General features: G+C 41.6%; 1 protein-coding gene across 1 annotated transcript; it reads right to left on the reverse strand.

The window, feature by feature from the left end:
• Positions 1 to 1538: 1538 nt before the first annotated feature.
• LOC104081058 (Krueppel-like factor 12) lies at positions 1539 to 7281 on the reverse strand. Its single transcript, XM_009583653.1, has 3 exons — positions 7274 to 7281; positions 3199 to 3752; positions 1539 to 1661 (listed from the first exon to the last, which is right to left on the reverse strand). Exons 1-3 carry the CDS (start codon positions 7279 to 7281, stop codon positions 1642 to 1644), a joined length of 582 nt encoding a protein of 193 aa, XP_009581948.1. The 3' UTR covers positions 1539 to 1641.
• Positions 7282 to 14614: the final 7333 nt, after the last annotated feature.

Here is a 14614-nt window from a genome sequence, read left to right on the forward strand (position 1 = left end):
TTAACGGGAAACCTTATGAGTAAAAAATAGGAGAGAGGAGGCAGGACAAAGAGCAGAAATGAGCAGCACATTGGGAGGCAGAAAAGGAGATCTGAGACTCTCCTGAAGGAAGGTGCGACAGAATGCCAGGATGAATGACGCCATGGAGAATGACGCCATGCGCAGCGGCAGAGGAGATGACAACAGTACGGGTTAGAAATATTAACAGATAAGGAGGCAGAGATGAAGCAGAGCTGCTGAAAATGGCACTCGAACAGTCAGCAAGATGGGAAGCACTAGAAAAAATGGAAAAATAGAAAAAGAGGGGGAAACAGAAGAGGAGATAGTGATTTCTTGTGCTGGAGGGAAGAGAGAATTCAAACAGAACATGAAGAAAGAAGTATTTGCTTGAACTGCCTAGAAAAGCAGCCACTGGGAGGACAGTTTTGTCTGAGAGAGAGGAAGGTGGACTGTATGGTTCCTGGGAAGCATCAGAGGAAGCAGAAAGCCACCCGAGCAAAATGCCTGGAGGCAGGATTAGAGGGATGGTGGTGGCCAGAGAAGGTTTTGCAATAAAATTAAAAATGAAATGGTTCTAGTTAAACCTGGAAGGAAGAGGAAAATTTAGCATGAGGAAAATAAAACTGGGAATAACAGGGAAAAAACCTTTCTCTATATCCTGTTTCTTGCATTCTTCCCTTAAGTACCTGTATCTACAAAAACCGGTGAGGTCTGAACTTAAGTCTAATGTCATTTTCATTAATTTTAGCATTGAAAGTATCTTTCTTCAGGAAAGTGCCTAAGTCTCATTCAAGTGAAAAAGACTTGGATACCGACTAATGTAAAATATAATTTTAAGTGCTTCCCAACCACACCACTGGATCATCAACATGGTCTCTGATTTAGCCCCAAAGCAGCAACAACACACAGATTATGGGACAAATGCTGCCAATGCTAACTGTGGATTGACTTTGTTTCAGCATGCATTTTTTTTTGTTTCTGAAAATGATCAAGTCCATGTAAAAGTTGAAAGTAGTGACTCTAGATGATCCTGAAACTGCATTTCTCCTTCAGCTGGTAGAGGATTAGCAACCAATTCAATCTGACAGCAATGTCCTGTTGGCATCTGTGTACATTTATTTCTTGTTTTCAGCACGAAAGCTGACCACTGAAGGGAAGTTAGTCTAACCACATATGAAATTTATTTAATCAGTTAATTTATGCAACATCATTGCATTTTATTATTTATATTGTTTTACATTAAAGAAAGAAAACCACAATCCAGCAAAAGCTGAGAGAAGATGACTACCTAGAGCGGACTGTTGCCCATTATTCTTCTATTGTATTCATTCAAATTAACCTGAACATTTATATCAAAAGAATTAGTGATAGCAAAATGGGTACAACTGATGAGAAAAAAAAAATAAAGAACGCTTAATCCCTTGTTTTTCTTTAGCTGTACATTAGTAAGTGCTGCAGGGCTGGTTAATGATCTCTGCCAATAATAGCACAAAGGCGATATTGTCAGGGCAGCTCAGGAGGCCTGGAGTTCGTGGGCTGAAATCCCTATGGCACATTAAATTCCGGAATTTTGTTGACGAAACTGGGGTAGCAAAGTTCCAGTTTTACAAGATCAGGAGGTGCTTCCTCTACAGGAGACTACTACCAGAGCCAACTAGCACCTTTGAAAAGAAAACAAATGGGAAAAATTCTGGATGAGCTCAAGGTCAGGTGCGGCTCAAAAGCTCCAAAATCAAAATGCAGACTAAAACTTTCCTTTCTCTTTTTTTCCCAGACAACATGGTGAAAAGTTTTGCTTTCATTCATCATTTCTTGACATAACGGCACAAAGTCCTAAAATTACATCATTGTATGAAGTGCAATAAAATTTCTTAAACCATCATTTTGAGGCTTAAAACAAAACCCGGATCAGCTGTGAACTCGTTTCCTATGTCCAAGCCTGTTGAGAGGGCACAGTCCACGCTCAGGTACTGAGGGAATGGGAGGAGAACCAAAGATTTATCGACAACAGGATGCTACTAAACATCAGAATGACCCATCACTGTAGTCCTGTAGAATAACACACAGTCACCAGTATATCAAAAACAGACAGGAGAGTTGAAGAAAAAAGGTCTTTTAGTTGTAGAGACCCGTTCATTATACAATTAGGTACACAAGAGATGTTATAAGATGTATTACTAAATGCCCTGTAGTCTCATAAGCCCTAAAGTAAGGTTATCTGTCAGTACCTTCGCTTTCCGCCTCAAGCAGTACCTCATTTCAGGGGAGAATTAGCCATATTTTATTCACTCACACGCAATGAACCTTGAAATGAATCTCTCTCATTCCTTTCCTCATGTCCCCATCTCTGCCACTAATGCCTTCTTTATAAAGCTACGCTTTTCAACGTATCTGGGCATATCTGTTTTCTCTTTTCTTCCTCCACCTATCATGTCACCATCTCTAAAAAGTTTTTGCTCCCTCAGTAACTGTTATGTTCTCATTTTTTCTTGCTCTCCAGCTCCCCTTTCTGTGTTCTTTGGACACCTCTCCAAGAGTGTATCTGTCCTTCTGGCATGTGCTTTCTTCCTTCCTTCACACCTCCATGTGCCTCTCGGGTCCTGTGTCTGCAAAACTCATTCCCAACACACACACTCCGTGTGGCTTCCTTCCCTTCTGCTGTTTAATCTGGAAGAAGAAACCTAATTCAAAGTATTGCACTACCACTCCTTGAGCTTAATAAAACCTACCTCTCTGCATCTGCTACCACTCTTTGGTCCAAAAGCCTTTCCTTCTCACATTCCTACAGCCCAACGACTGCCTCCTCTTTGTATGGAAACAATCTCTCTGACATTCTTTCTCTTGCCAAATCTGTATCACCTGGTAAGTTTTCCATGTTCATCTATGATGTCTCGTATATGTAATTATTCCGTTGTCCTTTTTCTTCAGCTTCTGGGAAGGATTTATTCCTCTCAGAACAAAACTTGCCATGAGTTGTCTGAGCATCTAACACCATTGCTGACCTCGATCATTTTAAAAATATTTATTTATTTTAAAGAGCATCTGGGATAAGACTTTCAAAGGTTCCTCCCGATAGTGTAAGTTACGTGTCTTTTCAGCAAACGACCCTGTAAGTTTGTAACCTAACAGTTTTAAAACTTTGTTACATTTTTCCTCATACAAGAGTGCTACAGATGCACTAAACTGGTTCCACCTTACCTTTGACGTGGCTTCTCCCATCCTCCAACAGTGGTACTACTATAGTGTTGTTCATATTCCCAGGTGATCTCACAGCTGTATAGACAACAGGTACCGACTGTACCACCACGGGGATACGGTGCACGTGACTCATTTTGTTGGACTGCAAGTTCATGGGGCTTGAAGGTGGTACTGGATGGATAATGTGCAAAAACTGCTGGCCTCCAACACCAGACGCAGAGGCCACAAGAGGACCTGGAGTTAATACTGACGGTACAGACGCCGCTGAGGATACCGATGTTATTACCGTGGGTGATGAAGCTGGCCGACTAGAAGAAGAAGAAGTAGAAGTAGAAGAAGGGGAGGAGGCTGATGCTGTCATGGAAACCGGTGAAGATGAAGCTGCTGTAGGGGATGACCTGGCTTTGTTTATTGACAAGTCCACTGGTTCAGTCTGTGTTTGGAAATGGTCTGTGGATAATGAATCCTCCGCGGGGTCCGCCTTCATGTTGTTTAGTAACAAGGGTACAGCTTCCATATCTGGGTAGTTGTGGACGTTTGGAGACTGTTGAGGAAGGACAACAGGACATAGTTATATATGTGGCTAAAGATGACTTGCACACTCAATTGCTAACACACACATCACACAGATTGGTCCTGAAAGCCACAGGATTTGTTCCTGTTTCTCAAATGACAAATCATGCTAGAAAGCTCTGACATGTTCAGTTTGAACAGATCATTAAAAAAATAGTTCTACTTCCATTTCTTAGAAGGTGGCAGAATTAACTGTACAAAATCACCCTGTTTCTTTGCACTGCTCAAAGTCTTCAGTGGCAAAAATTTTAAGATCTCCAGAAGTAACCACTATTGACAGGACGTTTCTTCCTAACATCTAACCTTAAGCTACAGCGTTACTCTCTTGTGTCATCTCCAATGGACGTGAAGAAAAACTGGTCACCACCGTTTTTCAAACAACTTCACATACAGTCTTCAAGGATGCAGAATGTCTCCCTACTTGCCTGCCTTTTTCTAGACTAGGCAGACCTTGCTTCTTCTTTCTGTCATAAGTCACCTTTAAAAGAACAAACCTTAGCACTCGTTTGCTCTTTGCAGCGATCTTTGTAGTTTTGTCCACACCACTTTTCAGAAGGCAGCGCTTTACGCTAAACACAGTCCTTCAGTTCAATGTTTGACTTTTTGCATTCTGCATGGTAACTGATAATGAACTTACAGGTCAGTACAGAGCCCCACGTTCGTAGGGTTGTCCTGTTACAGGCAGCAATGGCTACAGCAATTAGTTATTCTGAATTAGCACATTAGATAGCCTTCCCCATTGTTATAATTTTAATTTTTTTTTATTCTTCCACACTAATTAAGAACGATTTTCCTGACTTCGCAAAATAATTTTATGCTTTAGACCAACTCTTTCAAAGTTGGTTGGTGTAAATTTATGCTAGACTGGTGCCATCTGCTCTTTTTATATTTTTGTTCCTTATTTCCATCATCAAAGAGGCTAACAGAATTTTTTAATAATGCTAGGCCAAAGATAGATCCCTGGAGAAGCTCATTTGACATATCTTTCCTTTTTGACAGTACATCATTAGTAACTACTCTTTAAAAATGTTTTTCAAGTAATTTTCAATAGGCAGAGCAAGGAAGGAAATGCCCATCGATAACCTGGTAGTAAGACAAAGCACAGCTCTCAGCTCTTCAGCTAAGTACCTCCATGGCACTGCGCTGCAGCAGAGCTTCTCTACAGGCACACACAAGCCGTTATGTGCTGTAGCATGGAAAACCAGCCTCAATAAAAAACATTCGCCAAGCTACTTCAAACCTCACTTGACCCAAAGCAATTATTCCATATACAGATCTAACAAGCAATCTTTTTATGGTACCTAAGCAGCTCTAAATGCATTCTCTCGATCTCTAGATTATAGTATTTACCAAGTATCTAAAAATATTAAGTCAGAAATATTTAAGCCACAAATATTTTAGTTCGTCTACTCTAAATAAGCTAACAATCAAGCAAGCTATGAATTCACTTTGGGATTTTTATAATCAACTATGTTAAATATTTTCATGGAGAACCCCCCTGGTTTTGAGTCAGAGCCAAACTGCATCACAGAATGGAGTTCTATTGCAAAAGGAAAATAGAAACACTAATATTAAAAATTGTAATAATAACAGCCTAAGTGGATATTAACCCCGGCATGCTGAAAGATGATATGTTCTAGTAGATCCCATCTATTCAGCTGATTTAGACTGGTTCTTGGATCTGACATTTTCCCCCATTTGAAAGCAAGAACATCTCTGGAACAGTGAGTCTCTTCCTCTATTCATACACAAATCAACTTAAAACAAAGGCACCCCAATTCATCCGGCCCCTGGACCCTGCTGTTCTGCTGTAATACAAATAATAAAAGAAAAAATCCCTTTATAAAGACAATGAGAAGTTCTCCTGCTAAAAAAGAACACAGAGTGAAGAACAGGTCACTTTTCAAAGCGCTTAACCAGCTATGAGTGACAAGGTTATGAAAACATCTTCCTCAAGAAGGCAAGACCGCCTGTAATTGCCCAGTGATGATTCCTGGTAACTTCCTCTGAAACACCTTATCCAGGCTATTGTCAGTAATGAGATTCTGCATTAGGTATACCATATGTGCCACAATAAAGACAAAACTATAAACATACATGGCACAAGTAGTTCATTTGTCAAATCTTGACAAGTCTTATATATGCAATGGGCAAACAGACCAGTTCTGCTGAACTAAACAGACTGGTGGTAGAGTGAAGGCAAGGCGGAGAGGGACACCCTGCACAGGCTATACCCAAATCTTCATAAGGCCAAAGGCAACATCTTCTATCTTAAATGTTTGAAAGAAGGGGGATAAATGGGATCAATTCGCATACAAGGGAGATGAGAGATCCCCTTGTGCACATGGCTGGGCAAGGGTCACCTAGAAGCAGTACGAATCGCCAGCTCCATCCACAGGGCAGATAAATGTGCCACGGAGGAAATCCCACATGTTGATGTACTTCCAGGCTTCCCCTGGGTGCCAGAGGCAGATTTCAGGTTGACCCAATGCCGCCTGCCTCAGCAGCCCAACTTGTTACTCTGTGAGCTGAAGGATGGATTACCCTGCTGTTGCTGCCCTCCGTTGCTCTTCAGAGCACCCTGAAGTGCTCTGAGGGCACCAGGGACTTGATGTACCTAGTCTATGCACATCAGACTGCTCCCAGCAGTCTTCTGACTTCTGGGAAACTTCTGAGACTGGACACAAGGGATCCACAAGGACCTCGAAAGCAGTCCATCACCAAACCGAGCGCAGTCTGCCCCAAAGTCCCACCTGTCTTTGCAGCAAGCAGCATCAGGTCCCTTACAGGAGGAGTAAGAAAGAACCCCAAACCCTTATGTAGCTGATGCCACACGAAGTACTTGTTCGATGGATAGAGTCAATTGTCTTTGAGACAAAGCACAGGTCATGACTTACACATTTTTCTAGATTGTGCTAAGAACAGGCCTTTGTTTTACTATAGTAATTACACCTAGGCTTTTGGGAATAAAAAAAGGAAAAAAGTATCATGTAACTGCAGTCTATCCTACAAAACACCTTCTCTTTTAATAGTTCTTCTGAATTTACTTTTGTACTGTACATTCCTTATGTTGCATCTACCTTTCAGTAGGTACCTTCTTCTTGTCCAGAGCTGCTGGAGGGGCCATGCAGTCTCTTTGTACTACAGTAATACAGCTGATATTATTATTCAGTCTTCAGTAGTGAAACTGAACTCGAAATCTTGACAATCCCTTCATGAATTTCTCCAAACAGGATGAAAACTGGTATGCCCTTCAATGACCTCCTTTTTCTGCCAAAACTCTAAGACTAAGAATGCCTTTTCTTTGGTAAATTCAGGCTGTGACTGATGTCAGTCGACATTACAAAAGACAGCAGGATCCTTATCAAAACAGGTTTGTACATCCCGTACTTAAGATAAAAATTTTAAACAAGTGTTATATTTTGTTCTCATGGTGGTGAACAGAGAGATCCACCCCAACAACTCACGCTCCCTTACGGTGACTTATGAGTGGTATAGATGTTTCTCCATGATCTCAGATTTTATCTAAGCTGCCAAAGCTCCATTTAAACAGTATTTGGATCAAAACTTTGAACATTAAATGATCATTATTTTCTGAAAATGGATGGTATATGCAAACCTTTCCAAACGATGACGACTATTCCAGAACTATGTGACAAAGAGTAGCCATGAAGCCAAAGGGGATGGCTGAATTCTCAGCACCTTGGGATGGCTGAATTCTCAGAGATTCTTAGCATCTCCCCAGAATGTTATTAACCAAGAATTAACTGTTCATTTCCCTAGATGATGAGTGTTCCCATTAGTTTTATTTAACAGAATGTCCTGGTTTCAGCTGGGATGGAGTTGATTTTCTTCCTATTAACTGGTATAGTGCTGTGTTTTGGATGTAGTATGAGAATAATGTTGATAACACACTGATGTTTTAGTTCTTGATAAGTAATGTTTACACTAGTCAAGGACTTTTCATCTTCCCGTGCCCTGCCAGGTGCGTGGGGGGCTGGGAGGGAGCACGGCCAGGACAGCTGGGCCAGCTGGCCAATGGGGTATTCCATACCATATGACATCATGCTCAGCATATAAGGCTGGGCGAAGAAGAAGGAGGGGGGGGACGTTCAGAGTGATGGCGTTCGCTTCCCAAGCAACCGCTATGCGTGATGGAGCCCTGCTTTCCTGGAGATGGCTGAACACCTGCCTGCTGATGGGAAGTAGTGAATGAATTCCTTGTTTTGCTTTGGTTGCGCACGCGGCTTTTGCTTTACCTATTAAACTGTCTTTATCTCAACCCACAAGTTTTCTCACTCCTACCCTTCTGATTCTCTCCCCCATCCCATTGTGGGGGGAGTGAGCGAGCGGCTGTGTGGTGCTCAGTGGCCGGCTGGGGTTAAACCATGGCACGGAACCACATCGTTTCTAATTGAGAGGATCACAACACCATGGATGGGATATTCAGAGGTATACCTTCAGCGGTTCTGTCAGCTCATAAAGTCAATTGGATGAAAAACAAACGGTGCGTGTTTTTTCTCCCGTCTCTCTATTCCTGCCTTTCCATCCTCATCTAGTAAACTGGGCTTCTGGTGGTTGTGTGGGCTCAGCTGATTGCTAGTTTGGGCATCTGAAACAGGTTTTCCCCATCTGGCTCGCAAAAGTGTCTGCGTTGGTTTTGCAAACTTCATTTTGGTTTTAGGGGTCTAAAGTCTGTTGAGAGTTTGGCAGCTTCCAGACCGTTTCGTGGGTTAGAAAGGGTTCAGCCCGAGGTCCCTATAAGCCAGGGGGCTGCCTTGGATGCCAGCCCAGACAATGGGAATACAACATGAGGGGGTACAGCTCCACGCGGCTTCCCTCATCTCACTGCTCCTGCCTGCTGGTACAAAGGAGAGGGATAGCTTCAGCCCTGCCTCCACCTGGGACTCAGGGGCAAATCTCAGCGATGCCTCTCTCTGCAACACCGCCGTCACATCCTTACGCTGTTCACCATCCACTTAAATCCAGGCTGAAACAGAACTGGAAGGCAGGTTAGGACGGCTCCCTGCTACAAAAGGCTTTTTAATAAAGCTGCAGCCTCTACTAGTCAGTGCTCTTGGCTCATGCTTTTTGTGCCTGCCCTTTAAAGCTGTACACCAGCATTCTCTGCAGTGCTCTGTTTCATTAGCTTGCCGCCAGGAACATAACACGTGATTTCCCTATTCACAAAGCTTTTTTTGGCTGTGTAAAAAAGCATTCCTTACTGCCTGTTTCCCCAGCCATTATGGAAAAACAACCAGCCAGCCACACGACCAGCCACAAGACCCTGAGTGAAGCATGGTGAAGTTATGGCTCTTATCTGCTGGATGGCTATCCTTTCCTGCACAGTTCTACTTCATCTTCTTTCCAGTGCCCTGAACTCCACCTCCTCTTAACTTACTTCGCGGTAAATTTTGCAACAGCCCCTTTCCACTCTCTTATTCTACTCATGGCAATCTTCTCTGTGTACCAGCATTGCCTCCCATCCATGACCAAGCCATGAAGAGCTCAGTTTCCGCACAGCTGAGGTTAAAACCAGTGAAAAAGAAAAGATCATTTTGTTTTCAGCAACTCATCTTGATGCCTTGCAGTTCATCAACTTCACAGCGTACTAAGCTTCACTGAGTCTTTATGCCTTTGTGGAGTTTTATTGCTCCTGCACAACTGGGTTTACAAACCTCCAACAACCAGTTGTCAGCTTTTAAAGTGTTCTTCCTTTCTGGCAGCAATCTCCCAAGGTCAAACAATTTGTAAGAAAGCATACCAAAAAAGCTGTCCTTGATGACGGAAACCGAACAGACTAAATTTAGCATTTATAAAATAAGCTGGCTTTGAGGACAGGAAGTTAAAAAATAAATTGCTAAGCGTTTAACTCTTCAGTAAAATCACACAAAACCCCTTCTTGGTTGTCATCGTGCTGCCCCACCTCATTCTGCTCTGGCAGGAGATATTTCAGGCAGGATGATTTTGTTTTGTCAGAGTTAAAGGAAAGTGAGATGAGAAAATCCTTCTGAAAAGCTACCCACAATTTTAACCATGTCGTTGCCACTGCCATACCAAAACACCAAGGCTCGGCGGTGCAGGCACGCAATCTTCTGGGCAGGCAGTGCAGAACTGCGCCCAGCTAGAGCAGCTTTCAGCTCTGATCATCGTGCTTGGAGGGTGAAATCTAAATAACCAGGAATATTCTGCAGGTTACAGATTTTCTAACACTTCACAGTAAAAGAAACACATGCTAGGTTCAAAATGACAAAAAGCACTTGCTCTAGCAGAAGTAATTTTGCTTCTGCATAGCACACAGATGTGCTTACAACTCTAATGCCGTTAAGAGTTGTGCAGGTCGATTGAGTTTAGGATATGGTGTGTTCCATCTTTGGTATACAATTTGTTTTTTATAATTAAAATGGAATATTTTCCTAATCTGTCCTGTAGATAAGGGTAGAAAGCTCATCCCCTTGAAATTGCAATTCTGCAGGTGCTTGCCATGAAGCGTATCTGCCTGTATTGGTTTTGTCCTGTCACGCCCTGACTAGGCACTCGCAGAGTATGAAAGGTTGGCACAGGGCGAGCTTGGGTAAGTAGCAACTTGGGCACTTCATAGAGCCTTGTAAGTTATGGCCCAAGTACCCAGCCCTTTACTCAGAGTCTTTTTTGGTTTATCTTGCTAATCTAGGAGTGAACTCTCTTTAAAATTACGGGAGAGATGTTTTTGAAAACACCTTCCCGTCATGAGAAATTACATTCACAATACTCACACACTTCCGCCCAAAAATCGCCACTTCAACCAAAGCGAACAAAATACTCTAAGCAAAGGGAGAAGTAATACAACCTGCAAAAAAATGAACTAAACCACCTCTAGTTGAAACACTCTGCTATCCCCCTGAAAAGAAGAGACATCCAACTCTCTACTGTGCTCACCTTGAGATGCAGCTATCATTATTAATCTGAACATGAAGGATACCCCAGTACAGCGGTAACAGACAGCTATTTAAAATCAGAAGGGCAAACACGTAGGTAGCTGAGAACTAAAACTGAGCAAAACACTTAAAAATTTGTTTCTGAATGCAAAAGCACCAAACGAACAGGCATTTGTGCCTTTTTGCTCAAGGCTGCTGCTGCTGCAGGCTTTCCCAGGCTGACAGAACTGCTCAGCTCAGATTCATTGGACAAATGCAGGAGGTCACGCTGAAGAAGAAAGCAAAATGCAAGGCAGCTGGATCTTTCTCCTTTTTTTCTGGAAGCATAAATTAAAAAGTGGCTTACTATCAGTTTTCAAGAAACGGTTGCTCAGGGTCAAGGTTAAGTTTGTGTTCTAAGGAAGAGGAGAGATCCTCAAGAGACGGCACTCCCAAGTAAGGTTGAGTAACACACTCTTACAACAACTCCCATCGAAGCTTTTCTAAAAAGCACCAGTTGGCACCAAGAAGCAGAGACGGTAGAGTCCAAGAATTATTAAAATAACAAGAGGTTCAACGAAAATGCATTTAAACAAATTGGAATCGGTTCAACAGGAGAGACTGAGAGATACCCACTTTAAAGTACTTGTGATTCACTTAATGTATCATTATCTCTGCACAACACTTGGACGTTTGATTTCAAAGTGGATGTTTCCAACCCTCAAGGCCTAAAAATAAAATTTCTATTGTCTTTGTGAGTCTGAAGAGGCAAAAGAAACTCAGCACATACTATGAGGCGCAGGTGGCCTTTGTTAGCAGAGGGTTGCCAAATGTGTAGAACCTACAGAAGATGGCTCAAAATAAAACAGAATTAACTAAGAGCTGGGGAGACCAAATTCAAACCAACCATTCATACATAGACAAGCAAAATTCAAGCTCCAACGCTGTAAAAATTATCTTTTAACTTCTCCTGAACAGTCACACTACGGTGTTATTCCATACTACTTCAACAATAAAAAAGTACCATGTGCTGCAACCTTTAGTAACAGCTCAAACTAGGACTGGGGAAACGTGCTTCAAAATGAAAGGAGATCCTTATGCAAACAGCATTAGTTTTTAAATACGTTTAAGAATGAACACAAATACATCTAGTGTGAAATGACTTATTTTTAAATAATACATTTGCAAAGACAGAGTAAGCATTAAGGTTATTTGGCATTTAACTCTCCTGTCCCAAAACTGACACGTTTACCGAAGGGTTTCTCCAGTGACACAGAAGGAGAACAAGTGATTACAGACTTCTACAGCCCAATAAACTAATCAGCCCCTGTACTATCTCCTACATTAAATGTAAAAATGATACATTTCTTGAACATTAGGCCAAATTCTCGGTACCTCAAATTCTACATGGGCCTGTTGTGATTTTTTTGAAAAGCTACAAAACCTACCCCCTTGATCCCTAAATCATTAACACATTCAGAAAACTAGCTGTCCAGCATAGATGTATTATTTATATTTGAGCAGTGTTACTAGAATGCTCCATCAAAGGAAGATTTTGCTGAAAGAAACTAATTTATGCCCATCGCTATGACACAACTCTTCAAGAGAAATGAGTCTAACAAAGGTGTGGAACAACAGTATGGTAAAACGTTGCTTGCAATATTACTTGCTTAAGCACATAAAGAATACTGATAACATATTTGTATTCCGTGTACTAACCCATTCTAGATTTGAGAATAATTTCTGAACAAATGGCAGATCCCTAAATAATTTTTAAAGGGGAGGTAAAATACCATGAAAAAGTACCTTCTTGCCCCCAATTCAGAATTATTCTTGGTATTTAAAAAAATGTTAGTTTATAAAATCCCAGACAACAAGAATTTCACATATCCACTTAGCAGCTCTCCTCATAAGTTTTTCCCTCATGTTTTTGGGGTAGTTCTTCCCCTTTTTAATTTCATAGAATCATAGAATCATTTAGGTTGGAGAAGACCTTTAAGATCATCAAGTCCAACCATTAACCTAACACTGCCAAGTCCACCACCAAACCACGTCCCTAAGCATCACACCTACACGTCTTTTAAATACCTCCAGGGATGGTGACTCAACGACTTCCCTGGGCAGCCTGTTCCAATGCTTGACAACCCTTTCGGTGAAGAAATTTTTCCTAGTATCCAATCTAAACTTTCCCTAGTGCAACTTGAGACCATTTCCTCTCATCCTTATCACTTGTTACCTGGGAAAAGAGACTGACACCCAGCTCACTAGAACCTCCTTTCAGGTGGTTGTAAAGAATGGTAAGATCTCCCCTTAGTTGTTTATTTTCTCTAGTGCATTTTCTCTTTCCATTTAGTTTATCCAAAAACTATGCATCGAAGAGTACTATGAGTTAAATGAGATTACCTGAGTTAATAAATTTGAGTCCTTGATGTTTACTTTAGAAAATAATAAGAAAAATTGTACTAGATATACATTAGGATTTTTAAATTAATTTGGTTTTGTCAATCTAGACTAGTTACTTAGGCTAACATGGAATACATCAGGAACTTCCCCCAAGTACCTACCAAGCAGGTTTGCTGATAGAGGTCATCAAACTAGCAAGGCTTAGTGAAAGTAATTTTTTTTTAAAAGTACTCAGCAGCATTTACATTTCTAATTGAAAATATTCAAATTATATTCTAAGATTTATTTTTATCTAACATGGAAGCATTAAATGTTTCCACGCAAACCAACTTGCACTGAAAACCAGTGAAAGCCTGAAGAATAATTTGCAGCCAACAGTTTGCTGAAGATCCACAAGTTAAAATTTTGATGCAAAGTTTTGGTAAATATTTTCTTACTCTGCACATCACCACAGAATATTCATAAATGTATTAGCAAAAAAGGACTATGACAAATAATGCATGAAACTATTATTTGTATCTTCTAACCACCTGCAAGCTGTTGCCCAGCTCAAAATTGAGCCATGTCCCTGCCAGCCTTGAAGCTCAGCACTCCCAAACTGATCTAGCACTTCAAAGTCATTCCTCCTTGGGCAAGCAGTGCCAGATACCGCAAGAGGACTCTATGCACACGGTAAATACAGCTGGCGTGAAAAAGGCATAAAAGACTGGGCAGTTAATTCTTTTCAATTATTCCTCATTACTCAGTCTTCCTCACATGTCCTCTGAGGTATGAAGATACCCATGAACTACTTCAACAATTCTACAGCTATCTGATAAATACATCAGGAGTAGTGGTGGCGGTGGAGGTGCCATGCTTGATACTCACATCTAATATGTTATTCATACATGGCAACTGGGTTTCTCTCTGTTTCTCTCTACTTGTCTTTGTTCACCTTAATTTTCTCCGGAAGGATTCATTTTCCTAAATGAACCTCCTTCTTCTGTTTACTGTCCTTTAAGCTGAAGCTTAAGTTAATTTTGTTCTTCTGATCTCTCAGTTGAGATTGCATCTCAGTTTCAACATACTTTTCTTTACTAAAGTGGCTCTACCCCAGGCTCGTTAAACTGGACACAACAAGCTCACCTCTAACCCCCTGAAGTCCTCCTCCTGCTTCCCACTGCCACCTTTCCTCTGGGACCGGGCAGCACCGAGGAGGGCATCAGCTGACCTCGAAGAAGGAAAAAGAGCCAATTTTGGGAGAAGAGTAACAGTGGCTGGAAAAAAGCCCTACAGAGGCAGACAAAATGCAGAGACTGGGTCTGGTGCTGTCTGAGAGAGGAAAGTGATAGCGAGTCCTGGCTGGGAAGGCTGGGACACCATCAGCAAACAGAGCGGGGCTCCAAGGGATCATGTGAATTGAGTCCGTGAATTAAGGAAATAAGGCATTTTAAATCCTAAGCAAGCCATTAGGTCACCTAATGTCACCTCAGATGCAACTGAGAGGACTATGAGGTGAAGACGAGGGTGGGAAGGAAACGGTGCCCATATCCCTGAGTAGTGGG

This window comes from Fulmarus glacialis, unplaced genomic scaffold (genome assembly GCF_000690835.1).
Source record: "Fulmarus glacialis isolate BGI_N327 unplaced genomic scaffold, ASM69083v1 scaffold9838, whole genome shotgun sequence".
Classification (NCBI taxonomy): domain Eukaryota; kingdom Metazoa; phylum Chordata; class Aves; order Procellariiformes; family Procellariidae; genus Fulmarus; species Fulmarus glacialis.

What these genes read in the sequence shown, in the direction of transcription:
- LOC104081058 (XM_009583653.1), bottom strand. An exon ending in TGGGAGAAGCCACGTCAAAG is followed by an intron (nt 1,662 to 3,198) that starts GTAAGGTGGAAC and finishes TTCTTTTCAAAG; the next exon opens with GTGCTAGTTGGCTCTGGTAG.